Here is a 14,825-nt window from a genome sequence, read left to right on the forward strand (position 1 = left end):
GTTTTCTTTCTTCGTTATTCTCGATTTCTATTGTTTTTTGACATAAATCATTTTTGAAGAAGAAGAAGTAGCAGAAGATGAGGAGGAGAAAGAGAAAGAGTTCTGAGTTATGCATGATTTTGGGTGTATTTCTTTAAATCCTTTGGGTGTATTTTCTGTAATCTTTTGGGTGAATTCCTGTAACCGTTTAGGTGTATTTCTGTAATCTCTTGGGTGTATTTTATGTAATCGTTTGAGTGTATTTCTGTAATCTCTTGGGTGTATTTTATGTAATCGTTTGGGTGTATTTCTGTAATGCTTGCCATTTTTTCTGAAATGAAAGATACACCCATAGATATCACCCATAGATATCAGTCAGATACACCCATAGATATCAGTCAGATATCACTCAAATACACCCAAAGGGTTACAGAAAATACACCCAAATGATTTAAGAAAATACACCCAAGTTGAAGTACATCTTATGCATACTTCAGAATTCTTTCTCTTTCTCCTCCTCATCTTCTGCTGCTTCTTCTTCTTCAAAAACGATTTTACCATGAAAAATCGAAAAAAACGAGAAAACAGAGAGAAAAGACGTAAATGAAGAAGAAGAAGAAAAAGAGGAAAACGAGGAAGAAGAACGTGCAGAAACGAAAGAAAAGAAGAAGAAGAAGAAGAGTAAGAGAAAGAAGAACGTGCAGCAAGAAGAATAAGAAAAATTTCAGAAACCATGAAAATAGAAAAAAAAACGAAGAAGAAGAGGAAGAGGAAGAGGAAGAGGAAGAGGAAGACGAAGAAGAAGAGAAGAAGAAGAAGAAGAAGACGAAGAGAACCGTTTGAGTGGGGTGCGTATAGTTACGCTCCATTCAAAATGAGTTAATGCGCGTGTTAATGAAGTTTGGGCTGATAACTTGTAAAACTTGTACGGCCTTTTTACTTGTATGTGTAGCAAGCCCCTATTTTTAAATACCAATATTATTTTTTCTACCTAAAACAAAAGTAAAACATTACGAAATTATAAAAGAAATACGCAAGTCAAAAGAAACGGAATTTTAAATATTAGAAAGTTAAAATAAAACATTTAAATTATTATTATAAAATTAATTGATGTCAAATTCTGAAATGGAATAAAAATGGACGTAATGTAATATTCAAAATTTTCACATAAATCTGGTTATATATCATTTTTGGTCTTGAAGAAATTATTTTTGGATAAAATTCACATCCTGATACTACTTGGTACTGTAGAACAAAGCCAACATTACTATTTTTCAGTCTTAAGCCATTATCAGAAATCTAAAAGCAACTTTGATAATTCCATAGCTGCTTGAATAGAGTAGAAATCTAAATGCATCTTTCTCTCTAGAGTCCACATCCAGAACTGCAAGAATATAGAACAAAACTTCAACCAGCCGAGAATTGCAAGTTTGAATTACATTTACACCAAGGTTGATCAAAATATATATCAGGTTCACAGTCTTACATTACTGCATAGTTAGTAGTAACCACTTACTCGTAACAGTTAAGTTTGCCCCATAGTTTAGCATAACACAAAGGCAAAAGACAAATAACACATCAACAAAATGTAGTTGCAAAAAAATTGGTTCAAAGCCGAGAGATCAAGGAAGATATTAGTTTACGCCTTGAAAACCCCAGTAAGTATAGCTGTCCTGCGAACCAAATTCCTACAGAAACATGAAAATGCATCATTAATAAACAGGATTTATGATGATTGGTGTCCAAATACTTTTTCTCCATTAGTACAAAACTTTTACCCCCTGAGATAACTCCCTAACATATGTAAAGTAACTACTGATTATGTGCGCAATTTTCAATTAAGCAAGCTATTACACAAGTGACACTTTTTTTTCCAAAAGAAAAAAAATTCATAACTACTTTCAAAACCAAATGAAAGAAAACTTAATTTGAAGCATTCTAGTAATTAGTAATGGTGATTTAAATGAATTCATTCATTGTAATGCAAAATCATCAAGAACATGGAGATACCAGCTGACTTAGTCGATGCTCAGGAGGAGTATCCCGCTCTATATTTGCAAGGTCGATGTCAAGATTTTGGCCGTCTTCAATATCCTTCTGATGCTCTGGTCCTGCAGGAGCAAGCTTTTGACACTCCTCAATATCCTTCTTCAGATGCTCTGGTCCTAGATGAGCATACACAGATAGACCGGTTTGGTTCTTATCATTTTCATCGTCTTTGTTGGAAGATTGGCTGTGAAATATATCTTCGCAGAGAGTTAATGCTTCAACGAGTTGTTGTGAATCTAATAGATTCTGTGAATCACTATCCCACCACGGTTGTGCTTCATAAGCATTAGTTTCCTTGTTGTCCATCCCTTCATTTTCTTGTGTCTCCAGTACTGGTGGATTAGCTTTCGCAGATTCTTCACAGTCAGCTTGAATTTCATCTAAGCAATCCATCTAAGGGTATAAATTTAAAAAAAAAAAAAAAGAAACGAAGAACGGGAATAATCAACTTCTGTTACTGCAATTTTCAGATTCCATAGAACTATATCATCAAATTATATGTCAAGATTATATGCTTAGGGCAGTTTCTGGGAAAAGGTAAAAAAGGAGGCAAGATATGATTGCAAAATAACTGTTCAGTATTCTTCAAGCATGAGAGTTCAATGAGATGTAAAGTTAAGCACAAAGCTTCCTTTCTTAATCAAATTAACATCACAAGATGAATCAAGGGACAAAGACTACTTAAAAGTGGAATACAACAAATTAATTTTAGGCTTTCGCTTTATTTCTACTTTCATATAAATTGTACAACTATCATAAAAGACTTCAATGCCAAGCAATAATAACTTGAGACAGAAAAACAACTAAGACAAAAAGTATCTAATGCAGAACTAATGGTGATTCTTTTAGCAGGTAGAATCATGGATATTTACTTTGTGAAAATAGGTTTCAAACTTTATAAATGAAAAGTACTTCCACCAAATCCATCGTCCTCCCCCCCCCCCCCCCACATTTCTTTTCCCAAAAGAATATTATAAAGTTGCATCCATTTTCTGAAAGATCTCGCTCCAATAACAAAAGAAAAAACACGCAATATGAAAATGATCACAGCAAAATGATAACAGAAAACAGATTCTGATATTCAATAGCAGGAAAACATTGAAGGTTTTACCTCAGTAAAAACAAGTGCTTCTTGCCCTAGGTCTAGATCCAGGCCTAGATCTGAATCTTGCCTTTCATTACGAGGAGGTTCAGGAGTCGTGGATTTGGGAGTGACTGGATCTACTTTCGCAACTGTTGCATTTTTACTTTCTGCGGCTTCAGGTATATCCTGGTCTTCTTTATAAAACACTTTAGAAATAACATATTCTCCTTCCTTTTCATCTTCTTCTGTCCCAAGGTGATATTGGTGCATAACCCAATTAGTTTTCTCTGACTTTCCTCCTCTCACCGCATTTGTATACAAAACCATGATTTTTTTGCAACCCTTTGGAACCCCGTTCAGGGTGATCAGTTTAGTCCTTCCAGTCTTGTGCCAACGAACGTCATCCTGACCATGTACTTTTCGACGCTTTCGAGTACCGGTATTATAAGCCTTTATTGCTCTGTGGAAGAAATGTGAGGCCCTTCCGTCTTGCTTGACACCTAAATTTTAATCGCAACATATCATATTGATTGAAAATCAAACAAGAATTCAACTATGAATAAAACTTATGTGCTACAAACCAGGTAAATGTTGAGGATGAGTATAACAAATCCCATCATCCACTTCAAGGGTAGTAATAAACTCATCAATGAAAGGATGAGGTTTTAAATTTCCTACACCAGCCTTTACAAGCAAGTGCCAGATTATCTCTTGATCTGACGGATCAAATTTAACCCCTTTTGGTAAGCCAGGCCACTCTTGAGTTACCTAACAACAGGAGGTTTATGTTAAATCATCTATAACTATTTAAGTGCCATTATTTGTGAAATAGAAAGGATGAAGTTTGAACTATCAAACCAATATCTTTTAACTTTATTGGTAATAAACTTTCTAAACATATTTCTGAAGAATGGCATATAACTTTATCATGAAGAAGAAAATAAAATACTAGAAGTACCAAAGTGGTGATTGAAACATGTTCCAACTTTTGTCCCAAAAGCATGGTGGATTAAGCCAATTTAACAGGTTCAACTCATATTGGCATATGCAAAATTTAGGGAAGCAATGGAATTCCATTAATTTTGACCTTGATGTGAAGGCATTACCCTTAATGCAGTTGATAAGTTATCTTCACACTTACATGAATATCAAGCAATACCGGTCCTTTGAACCAACACTTAAACTGGTAATATGCAATTTTCTACAAAAGAAATTATACTTCCAAGCAGATCATGCTTAGTTTGAAGTTGAAACCATTAATTCCCATGTAACAAAGACCACTCAATAGATCACAAACTAGCATACAAAATGATGTTACTTAAATACATGAAAATATAAAATTTATATTTCTGAAAGGCCAAAATATAAAAATAGAAAGAAAAAAAAAAACAATTATCATGAAATCTAATCAGAATTAAGTTTAAAAAGAGAAAAAGGGGGGGGGGGTGTCAGACATACATCACTATTGTCAATAGGATGATGACAATTCGGGCAAATCCTGGTAGGATTGGTTTTCCAAATAACTTCGTTAGGATCACAAGCTCCTGATGCACTCTTGATTTTGGTTGCAATTCTGCTTTTGTCCACCAACCATGATGCTCTGCATAAAAATATAAGAGCCACAAAGTTATAGAAGTCCATGACCATGTATAGATTCTAACACCCCGAAGAAAAACGAAACAATAAATCAAAATGATCAAGAGTCCTCTATGGCAAAAGAATAGCAAAATAGATAAAATAATGAGTCATAAAAGTCCCAATCACCCGACTCCTCTTATTTTTCTACAAAGTTGGCTTGGTAACATAGAGAAAGAAACAATGCAATCTATGATCACCTCACCACCAAAAGAGGAACTGATACTTATCAAGAAATGCATATGTTCATTGTACCAATTTTAAGCAACCTAATAAATTTCAGAACTTGGAACAAAAATACAAACACAAAGCTCACACACACACATACACAAAATTGCCACTCATTACGTTATTAAGTGAACTCAAAAGTCAAAACTGACAAAGATAATAAAGCAAGAAAAACAATGTGAAACTAAAAAATTGTAAGAACTAATTCTTATGGCACACACTACCATAAATGCATATTATCAAATGGGTAAAAATAATACAAGAAATAGAAACCCCAACTTTCAGTAGCTTTCAGGATCATCCATTTATCTTTCGATCATAGAACAGTCAACAAAGTGGAAACGAACTCCAAGTAAAAAATTTTATCCCAAAAAAAAAATAGAAAAAAGGAAGTCATTTTTCCCATAAAACTAACTAATCCCATTAAATCCGTTCACTTTTCTTTCAATCAATGAACAGAAAATCGCCAAGACGACCAACACAACTAAGAAATCTCACCAAAACGCAAAAAGGGTATAACTTTCCACATGAACAAGGTAACCCCACTTCTAATATAGAATGAAAGTGGAAAAATAATCTCTCTCAGTTCACATAGTATTGCTACGAAACGATGTGCTGATAAAAAAATGGATTTTGATGATCAAGCATAGTAGGTACATACCCTGCCATCGAACGAAGAGAGGTTTTTGATGATTCAAACCAATGTCACAAATTCAAAAGCAGGTCTGTCTCTTTCTGTCTGAGAAACATCCAAAATTTTCAAATGATACAAATAAAAAGAAGCCCAAAATTGTGTGTGTGTCGGATGCGCTATTTTTTTTAATTTTTTTATTTATAATCTGAAAAAATTAAAACAGAAAATAAACAACATTATTTTTATTTTTTAAATGTAAATAAAATTTACTTTCTAGAAAAATAAAAAGCTATGAAATGACATGAAAATTAATAATTATAACTAATATTTCTATATTATTATATATAGTTTTATTTTTATAATTTTTTTTACATGAAATTGAGAGTTAATCTTTAAAATGGTTCCTAAAATTTAACATCTGACTCAATTTAATTTTTTAATTTCTAATTGACTCAAATTGTATCCTAAAACTTTGAAGGCGTGACTCAAGTTGGCCTCTCCATCCATTTTCATCAGATTTGGATCCTTTAAAGTTTGAATTTTACTTTAAAGAGTAAAGTGTGATCACTCACCATTTATTTTATAGGTAGGACAAAAAATAAATATAAAAGAAAAAATATTTAAAGGTAGAAAATCTCACTTTACTCTTTAAAGTAAAATTCAAATTTTAAAGAATTTAAATCCATTTTCATCACGGGAGAAACAACGTCGTTTTGCTGTTTGTACTTAATCGACGTCGTTTTACTCTTTCCTCTTCTTCTTGCTCTCAATTTGATTAAAAAATTTTCTTCTCTCCCTCTTCCTTCCTTTCCTTCTTCTCACCCTAAGATAAATAATGTTGTTATCGTATCTAAACACAGCACGGTCACCATCGTTTTTCATCGGACTGCCATTGCTACCATATTCTTGGGCACATTCGTTGGGAGCTGGAGTGCATTATCTGAGAGAATCTAAAGGAGTTTTTGATGTTGCCGTCACCGCCTCATCCAGAAGAAAATTCACACTCGACACTAAAATGCTGCTGAAAAAACTAATGAATTGGTGACAAACATATGGGTTTATGAAAGTCGGTGTTGGCCGCGCCTGCTGCAACTGATGAAGGTTGTTATCGCTTATACCTTGTTTCATGATTCTCTAGTCCATGATGATGTGATGGTGATAGTACAGGAATTTTTTCAATAATAAAATAAAATAAATCCATATTTCCACGAACATGATTTTTTTTACTTTAATTTCTAAAATATGATTTTCTTTTTACATTTAAGCAAGTTTGCTAGACCCTGGCGAACTTTATAAAAATTGTCAAATTTGCCTGACAAACTCCCTTTTAAGTTTTTTGAATTCCGCCTTTTTCATCAATTATAATCATCTCCAAATAGTATATAGATCTACAAACAGTATATAGGAGTACACAAAAATACACGAACAACTCAACTCAACTCAACCACTTCTCTCTTTTTTCCTCTCTTTAGAAAATCACTACTTCTCTCTAGAAATCTTTATACTAATGCATAAACCGCTACACCCCTATCGCGATTTATGCACATCCTATGCCAACATGTAAATCGCGACACCCTGTCGCGGTTTATGGTCATTTTTAGTTACACGTAATCCGTGACACCCTTATAGTGGATTAATATTCATAAGTCGCGGAACTCCAGTCGCGATTAACATAGATCAGAGGAAAAATGTATTTTGGTATCTATTTTTCATTTTGTGTATTCTGGTAAAATTGGTTTTTATATTATTTAATATAGTAAATTGTCCTAAAATTTATAGTTATAAAAATTAGGATTAAACAAGTATATTTGTTAAATTTTTTTATTTAGTACAGAGTATGTATTACCTGAATTAAAAGAGTTACGATGAATAATAGATTAACTTACCAATCTTATTTTTTAATGGTTGATCTATATAAATGCAATTAATTATTTTAAGATTATAATTTATTTCATATTTGATATTATATAAAAATAAATTGTTCTTAAACTTGAAGGAGGAATCAGAATCATCATTGAGAGTTCCTTGATTAGAATGACAGAAAATTTAGCCAATGAAATGAGCCCATAGTTAGAGAAGGTATAGTCTAGAAAAATAAGAACAAAAATAAATAAATAAACACAACATACCAGGATCTCAAAAAAATTTATCTTTTGATAAAATTTAAACAAAATAATCAAAAGCATTGCGAAAAAATCTAACAAAAAATATATAAAAAAAGAAAGCAGAATAACATGAGAATTGGGGAGTATGATGGGAGAATCAATCAATACAGTGGGACTAATGCGAGCAAGAAGATGGAGATGTAGAAGCCAAAAGGGTTGCAGTTTATGCACGTTTGCAATTCACACACAAACCGCGATACCCTACTGTGGATTATGTACAATTTTCTTCGAAAGTAAAATCCTGTAGCGGTTTATGTTCATTTGTAAACCGTGGTCTCTTTTGCAGTTTTCATAGTTTATGAACAAAAAATACTATCCTTTTTATAAAATATTTATTCTCATAAAATTGGAAGCTAAATTATTTATTTTAATAAATTGTCCAAAATTTAATTAATATTTTTTAAAAATTAATTTATCTAAAATTAAAATCTTCGATACCAAATTATCACTCTATTATTTTTCTAAAATAGCTACAAATTCTTTGTTCTGCAGAAAACTAGTGTCACACTACAACAGAGGGAGGTTGCGTTAAAACGCAGTGCGCAACTCCAATCTTCTTGATCGTGTGAGCTTCTTTCTTCACTGTTACCCACTCCTCTCTTCTACTAACATCTCTCTTCCTTTCTTTGTTCCTTAACATTTTTTGTTCACCACACACATGTGGCTATTTAATGGGGATGGAACTGCTTATACAGTCATTATAAAATTGCAAATCCCCAATTGTAAATAGATGGAATGTTATATACAATTTAAAGGATAGGCTTCAATTATTTTGTTAATTTTCTGTGCTAGTTGTAGAACTCTTGCTGGTTTCATTGGTAGAAACTTTTTCGTTCTGAATTATGCATTGTGCTTACCTACGTTGCTTTTGTTTTCTGCATCCTCTCTCTGAGTCACTCAATATAAAATGTTTATTTATTTTTTAAGACTGCTTGTTTACTTAAAAATCTGTTTCTAGAAACTAACAAATTTGCATCGATTGGAGTGTTCTTGTGTCAGATGGACACATTTGGTGCATCGATTTCGGAGGCAAAAAACATTACAACAGGGAACCCTTATGACTGTTTGATCGAAATGGAGGGATTCAAGTGTCGTGTCGATGATATGATTTCCAAAGTTGATGAGGCAAGTATTGCTAGTGAGTGTTATTTCAACAATTAATAATAGTCTTAATTATGTCAGTTTTCAAGATGCAATGTGAATTTTGTTTTGGGAAAATAAACTAAATATCTCACTTTTTGTACTCTATAGCAATTTTAGGGTATCAAATTACACATTTTGAAAGTTTAAGCCTTTAAGGTGTAAATTGCACATGGACCAGAGTTCAATAGGTTAACTGCTTATTCCCCTTTCATCTATCATATTTGCTTTGTTGAGTAATGCTACACAACTAGAAGAATTGTCTTAATATCTTAAAAATAATGGATATGGCATGAGTTTTGTTGAATATGCTTTCATGCGCTATGCATGTCTATGATATGTTTGCAAAGCTTTAGATGGAGGAAGCACTATTTCCTATTTTGAGACAGGAAGTTTTATGTGTTATGTTTTCTTCCTGCAGCTTGAGCAGAAAGTGAATGACATAGAAAATTTTTTCTCGAGCACGAATAAAAGACAAAACAATATGGATAAAGGTAATTCGTCTACAAAGGATAAAGACAAGGAGAAACATGTTCCAAGTATTAAGAAGCAAAACAAGGTAGCAACACGTAGAGAAGCAGCAGCGGCAAAGAGAATGCAAGATCTTATGCGCCAGTTTGGCACAATATTGCGCCAGGCAAGGAAACTATCTTTAATTTATGTCTAAAGTTTTTATAGATGACCCCTGGTAGTGAAACATGCATCTGTATGTTGATTGTTTATTTGTTTAGAGACGGTTCTTGTTTATTTTGGTTACATATGGGCTACGTTTTGCATCTGTATAAGTTCGTGGTAATAGCAAGAATCAAGACACAACTGTCAAATTATAACCTCTAGTTAACTTTTTTTGGGTTAAAAATTGTATGCCTATCTGTGCTTTTGCTCTTTCTTTCCCTGCCCTTTAATCTCTGAATGCAGAGAGCAATATAACAAGATTATAGGTCAACTTTTGTGAATAGGGAAATAGAGAATTGATTATTTTTTCATGATATGTAATACATTGGTAGAACCTCAATTTTATGTATAGTTATAAATGATCTTATTAAATTTCAATAGTTTAGGTAAATAGTTACATAGATTACTAAGTGCCATTTGACATGGTATCTAATACAACGATAAAAAGGGCTTTCAAGTATTATGAAGTTATAATTAGAGTTCATGAAAATGATGAACGAGTCATATGTCACAATGAGAAGTTTGTAATAGGACAGGTTGGACTACAGTTCTAGGATGTGACGGTGGATGATTCTAAAGTATCTACTTAGGGACTAATATGTTAAAGACTTAAATCCCAGTTTTGATAGAGAATAATCTAATGTTTGCATAAAGGCTTTTAACTATTTAATTGTTTGTGAAGGTACACCAATTTTCTGCCACTAAGGTTCTGATTTACACATTGAATATGAAAATCAACATGCCTGAGTGGGGCTCTAGATTTTTGTTGATAAAAATGAAGATATTCATTTTATTTTGCCCACAACTTGAATCTTTTGTAAAGCCAACTATCATATGTAATCTGATTTCTATTATCAGAACAATCTAAACTAAATATTGCTTTATTTTCATTTTCAAATGTGACAGACGTGATTATTATCTGCACTCTACTTCTTGATTTTACTGTAAATTTATTGTTTCATGTAATTTTTGGAACTTGAGCCCATGCCATGCAATTGAGTTGCGGTACATGATTTAGATAGTATATGCTGTCTTTCTCTTAGAACTACATATTAATTTGTAGCTGGTCTTTTTCCATCAGATCACCCAACACAAGTGGGCTTGGCCTTTTATGCAGCCTGTGGATGTCGAGGGCCTTGGTTTGCATGACTATTACGAGGTGAGGATGACATAGGGCCTTTTTTGGGTAGGATATTCCTTATTTGGGGACACTAGGGTGCGTTTGATACGTGTCCCAGGACACTGGACAGGGATATAGAGACAGTAGGGATGGAGACACAATTGTTATGTCTCTGAATTGTGTTTGGTTATAGTAGATAGAACTGAAAAAATGTCTTTGTCTAACAATTGGTTAAAATGAACAAAACACAGACACGTATAAAATACCAAAACTACCCTTTCTAATTAAAAATTAAAAATTACTCCAACCTACACTTCTTCTCTTCCTCCCAGCAGCAACAACAGTCACACACCCCCCATCAGATCCCAACCTATTGTGTCTCCTCCATAATCTTTCTTTCTGCTGCCACCACACACCTCCACTAATCTCTCCTCCCTCTACCTTTATCCCTCTCTTTCCCAAAACCAAACCAAAACCACTCTTCCATTCCCTTTCCACCACCTTCAAATTTGTCACTCTTGAATCATGCCTTTTTATTCTTATAACCTCTATTTCCATTGTTCCCTTCAAATGTAAGAGAGAAAGAAGGAGAGGCAGAGGAGGAGGAGGGTTAGAGGAAGTGTAAAGTGACAGAGGTAGAGGAAGAATGTTAGGCTGTAGAAAGCCAAGACAAAAAACTTAACATTATAGAAATGGGGTGTTACGTTCAATAAGTGGACAGTATAAGAATAGGGATAAATGTATTAGAGAGAATTGTGATAGTGCATACTATGGAAACGGTGGTAGAACCTTGCCTTAGATGGTTTTGGCATATATGCAAAGAAAGCCTATAAAAGCCCTGAAAATATTAGATGGAGGGTACGCCGGTAGCTAGGGTGTAGAGAAAGATGAAAATTTATATGTGAAACTATTTAAATAGATCCAGATTTTAATATGCTTGCATGTAAACATAATTTATAACAAGACCCTAGAATTGCTTGATCCTTCTTGGCAACTTCATCAAATTGGAGAAGACTTGGTTGTTATTTTAACTTTTCTCTTTCATAAATATATTTTATTATGAAAAGAAATTTCATTTTTTTTAATATGTGACATATAGTTGTGGTTTTGGATCAATAGGCTTTTAATTAAGTTAAGGATCTTTCATTCGATACTGCATATTTCAGGAATCTGATGCTCCACAGAAATTTCTTATGAATTTGGTTAATCTGTTGGGTGTGGTGCATATTAGGTCATTGACAAGCCAATGGATTTTAGTACCATTAAGAATCAAACGGAAGCTAAAGATGGTACAGGATATAAGAATGTTCGGGAGATATGTGTTGACGTGAGGTTAGTTTTCACGAATGCTATGAAGTATAATGACGAAAAAAGTGATGTCCATGTGATGGCAAAAACTTTGCTGGAAAAGTTTGAGGAGAAATGGTTGCAATTTCTGCCCAAAGTTACTGAAGAGGTAAAGTCCTTTTTCTCTTAATTATTATTATTATTGTTATTATTATTATTATTATTATTATTATTAGAAACTCTGATGGAAAAGCTTAATTCTTGTGAATTGTTTTCCCCGATATTAATGATTGTGAAGATGGAATTTTCCAAATTCAGTTATTTTGTTGTGCTTTTCCATTAGGTACCTACCTAGATTTTGTCCCCCCCCCCCCCCCCTTTTTCTGATGATAATACCTCAATTCTTCTAATCATTTGGGATTATTAAATTTTAGGAAACAAGACGAGAACAAGAAGAAGCTGAAGCACAGTTAAGCATGCAGCTTGCTCAAGAAGCAGCTCATGCCAGGATGGCTAGAGACTTAAGTAACGAGGTATTTGTAGAAGTTCTATGATCTTATTGTTTAGTTTTCATATGGGGGCGACAGGAAATTTAACACAATGAAGTACAATCTCTTGCAAGCATTTTAAACATACTTCTTCTACATGTCTTGAACTTGCTCAAGAGATTGAACCTTTTATCTTTTCAGCTGTATGATGTTGATGTGCATTTAGAAGAGCTACGGGAGATGGCTGTTAAAAAATTCAGGTTAGCTTTGATACGTCATGTTTTTCCTATGTATTTTGTATTTTTCTAGCTATGAAGTTGTGTGCTTTGTTTGAATTGGAGAAAATGGTTTCAAAGTTACCTTAGTTACTTTGTGGTGTAGCTTATTCCCCTTTGTGACACCTTAGGAATGGTGAAATTCATTTCTTAACACATCTCAATTTTATGTCAGTTTCTGGGATACATAGGAGTATATTGTAGAATTCACTCTGAAAATGATGAACATTATGCAAACTAAATTTGATATGTTCTATTGAATTGGATATGAGGTTGGAATAGATAAACCTTAAAAGCATTTTTGGGTTTCAAAATCAGTTAGATATACTTTTCATGCTTTGAATACAATTTTAAAGTAGACAAGTTAAAGCAAAGTTAATATTTCCTTTGCCTAACTGTTGAACACTTGAACTGCTATAAAAAAAGCCAGATTACATAACCATTTTTTATATTTGGAGTTGGAGATGTACATGGCATCACGATGGTCCTTGGACTTAAAACCATTCAATTAATTTGTTAATCCTTTTAAGTTTGAATTCTATTCCTTGATTATCTTTAGATGAAAATATAATTGAAGATGAACCGTACTCAATCATCCCTATTCTCTGTGCCGCCCTTGCCTCATATGTGTTTTAGTGACTTATTTCTCGTTTTATCTTTCTCTGTCTTCAAAAGAGACATGACTTTGTTTTATCACCCCCATATAGCTAAGTTTGACAATATTGGTTACAGGAAAATGACAACAGATGAAAAGAGAAAGTTAGGCGCGGCTCTTGCTCGGTTGTCACCTGAAGATCTAAGTAAAGCATTGGAAATCGTCGCCCAAAATAATCCGAGCTTCCAAGCAACTGCAGAAGAGGTGGATCTCGACATCGATGCTCAGGTAATTTATCTATATACTTCATTCCAAGTGTCACAATCTCATCCATTTGTTTCCCTTCATAAATCTTAAATAAAAAGATACAAAGAAACAAATAGATCTGTTTTCTGTTTTTCTTGCTTTCGGTTCATGCAGTTGGGGGGATATTATATTATGAGTATTTTAACGATTTATGCATTGTTTAAGCAGAGCCAGTCGACCTTATGGAAGTTGAAATACTTTATAGAGGAGGCTTTAGAAAAACAGAGCAAGAATTCAGGAAGCACCAGTGGCAATGAAAATCATAACAACAAAAACAAACGTAAAAAAGAGTCATGTGATGCTGTTGCCAAAGCTTCTAAGAACAAGAAGCCCACTTGAAAGGTTATTTGGAGAAAGGGTTTTGCTTTCTATGTTATCTACAACGAGTTATAATCAGCCCCAAAAATGAAGAAAAGGATAAAACATAAAAAGAAAGAAGAAATTGAGTTGTAATGCACATGGAGTGGAAAGCAAGCCGATAGTATAAAGGTTCAGAAGGCTTTCAAGTATTCCAGAATCATTAACCATTGATCGTGATATATATATATATATCGAGAAATTCTATCGTGCTGATTCACCTTTTCAGCATACTATGCTGACTTTTGTGTATTGTATTTGGATACAATGTATAAGATATTAATGTATTCTCCAGTGTTATGTTTGGATATACATAGATAAGATTAAAATATTATATGAAATGACTAAAATAGTCATGTGATTTCAAATTTTGTACATCAAATACAAATTAATTTAATAGAGAATAAGAGCACATATAAATACAGATGGAATTTGAAAAAATGTTTGAAGAGGTAAAAAATTTTAATAAAAAAATATATAATAGTATTTATATAATAAAATTTATAAATAAAATTATTTTATTTTTAAATTTATTATTAATAAGTAGGAATACATATGGTTAAGATTAACAAAATAAATAAATTTGAGTTTGATTAATAAAAAATTTTGTTTAAGTTAATAAGTTAAATTAATTTTAAATAAAAAACAAATTTTAAAAAAGAATCTGTTTTTACACAAAAAAATTAATTTTTGTACATAAAAATCTATTTTTATTTAGAAAACCAATTTTTTGATCTAAAAATTGATTTTTCTTTAAATTATATAAAATCAATTACAACTTATAAATTATTTTTTAGTATTTTAAAAG

The 14,825-nt window shown here is 32.7% G+C and overlaps 2 protein-coding genes across 9 annotated transcripts; one reads left to right on the top strand and one right to left on the bottom strand.

The window, feature by feature from the left end:
- Positions 1–1,374: 1,374 nt before the first annotated feature.
- LOC112802687 (SUPPRESSOR OF GAMMA RESPONSE 1) lies at positions 1,375–5,784 on the bottom strand. The gene is made up of 6 exons (XM_025846009.3): positions 5,637–5,784; positions 4,571–4,712; positions 3,694–3,880; positions 3,140–3,612; positions 1,990–2,421; positions 1,375–1,667 (listed from the first exon to the last, which is right to left on the bottom strand). The coding sequence occupies exons 1-6, from the start codon at positions 5,642–5,644 to the stop codon at positions 1,614–1,616; spliced, it is 1,296 nt and encodes a 431-aa protein (XP_025701794.1). The 5' UTR covers positions 5,645–5,784; the 3' UTR covers positions 1,375–1,613.
- Positions 5,785–8,221: 2,437 nt separating this feature from the next.
- LOC112802689 (transcription factor GTE6) lies at positions 8,222–14,385 on the top strand. 8 transcript variants are annotated; one of them, XM_025846010.3, is made up of 9 exons: positions 8,222–8,339; positions 8,774–8,899; positions 9,336–9,551; positions 10,671–10,748; positions 11,941–12,165; positions 12,431–12,529; positions 12,686–12,744; positions 13,492–13,642; positions 13,829–14,385. In XM_025846010.3, exons 2-9 carry the CDS (start codon positions 8,774–8,776, stop codon positions 13,997–13,999), a joined length of 1,125 nt encoding a protein of 374 aa, XP_025701795.1. In that variant the 5' UTR covers positions 8,222–8,339; the 3' UTR covers positions 14,000–14,385. The 8 variants fall into 8 exon arrangements, with proteins under 8 accessions (XP_025701795.1, XP_025701798.1, XP_072093923.1 ...); XM_025846014.3 differs by having other exon boundaries at positions 8,274–8,337; positions 8,774–8,912; XM_072237821.1 differs by having other exon boundaries at positions 8,277–8,337; positions 8,760–8,899.
- Positions 14,386–14,825: the final 440 nt, after the last annotated feature.

Source organism: Arachis hypogaea, chromosome 5 (genome assembly GCF_003086295.3).
Source record: "Arachis hypogaea cultivar Tifrunner chromosome 5, arahy.Tifrunner.gnm2.J5K5, whole genome shotgun sequence".
In the NCBI taxonomy this organism is placed as follows: domain Eukaryota; kingdom Viridiplantae; phylum Streptophyta; class Magnoliopsida; order Fabales; family Fabaceae; genus Arachis; species Arachis hypogaea.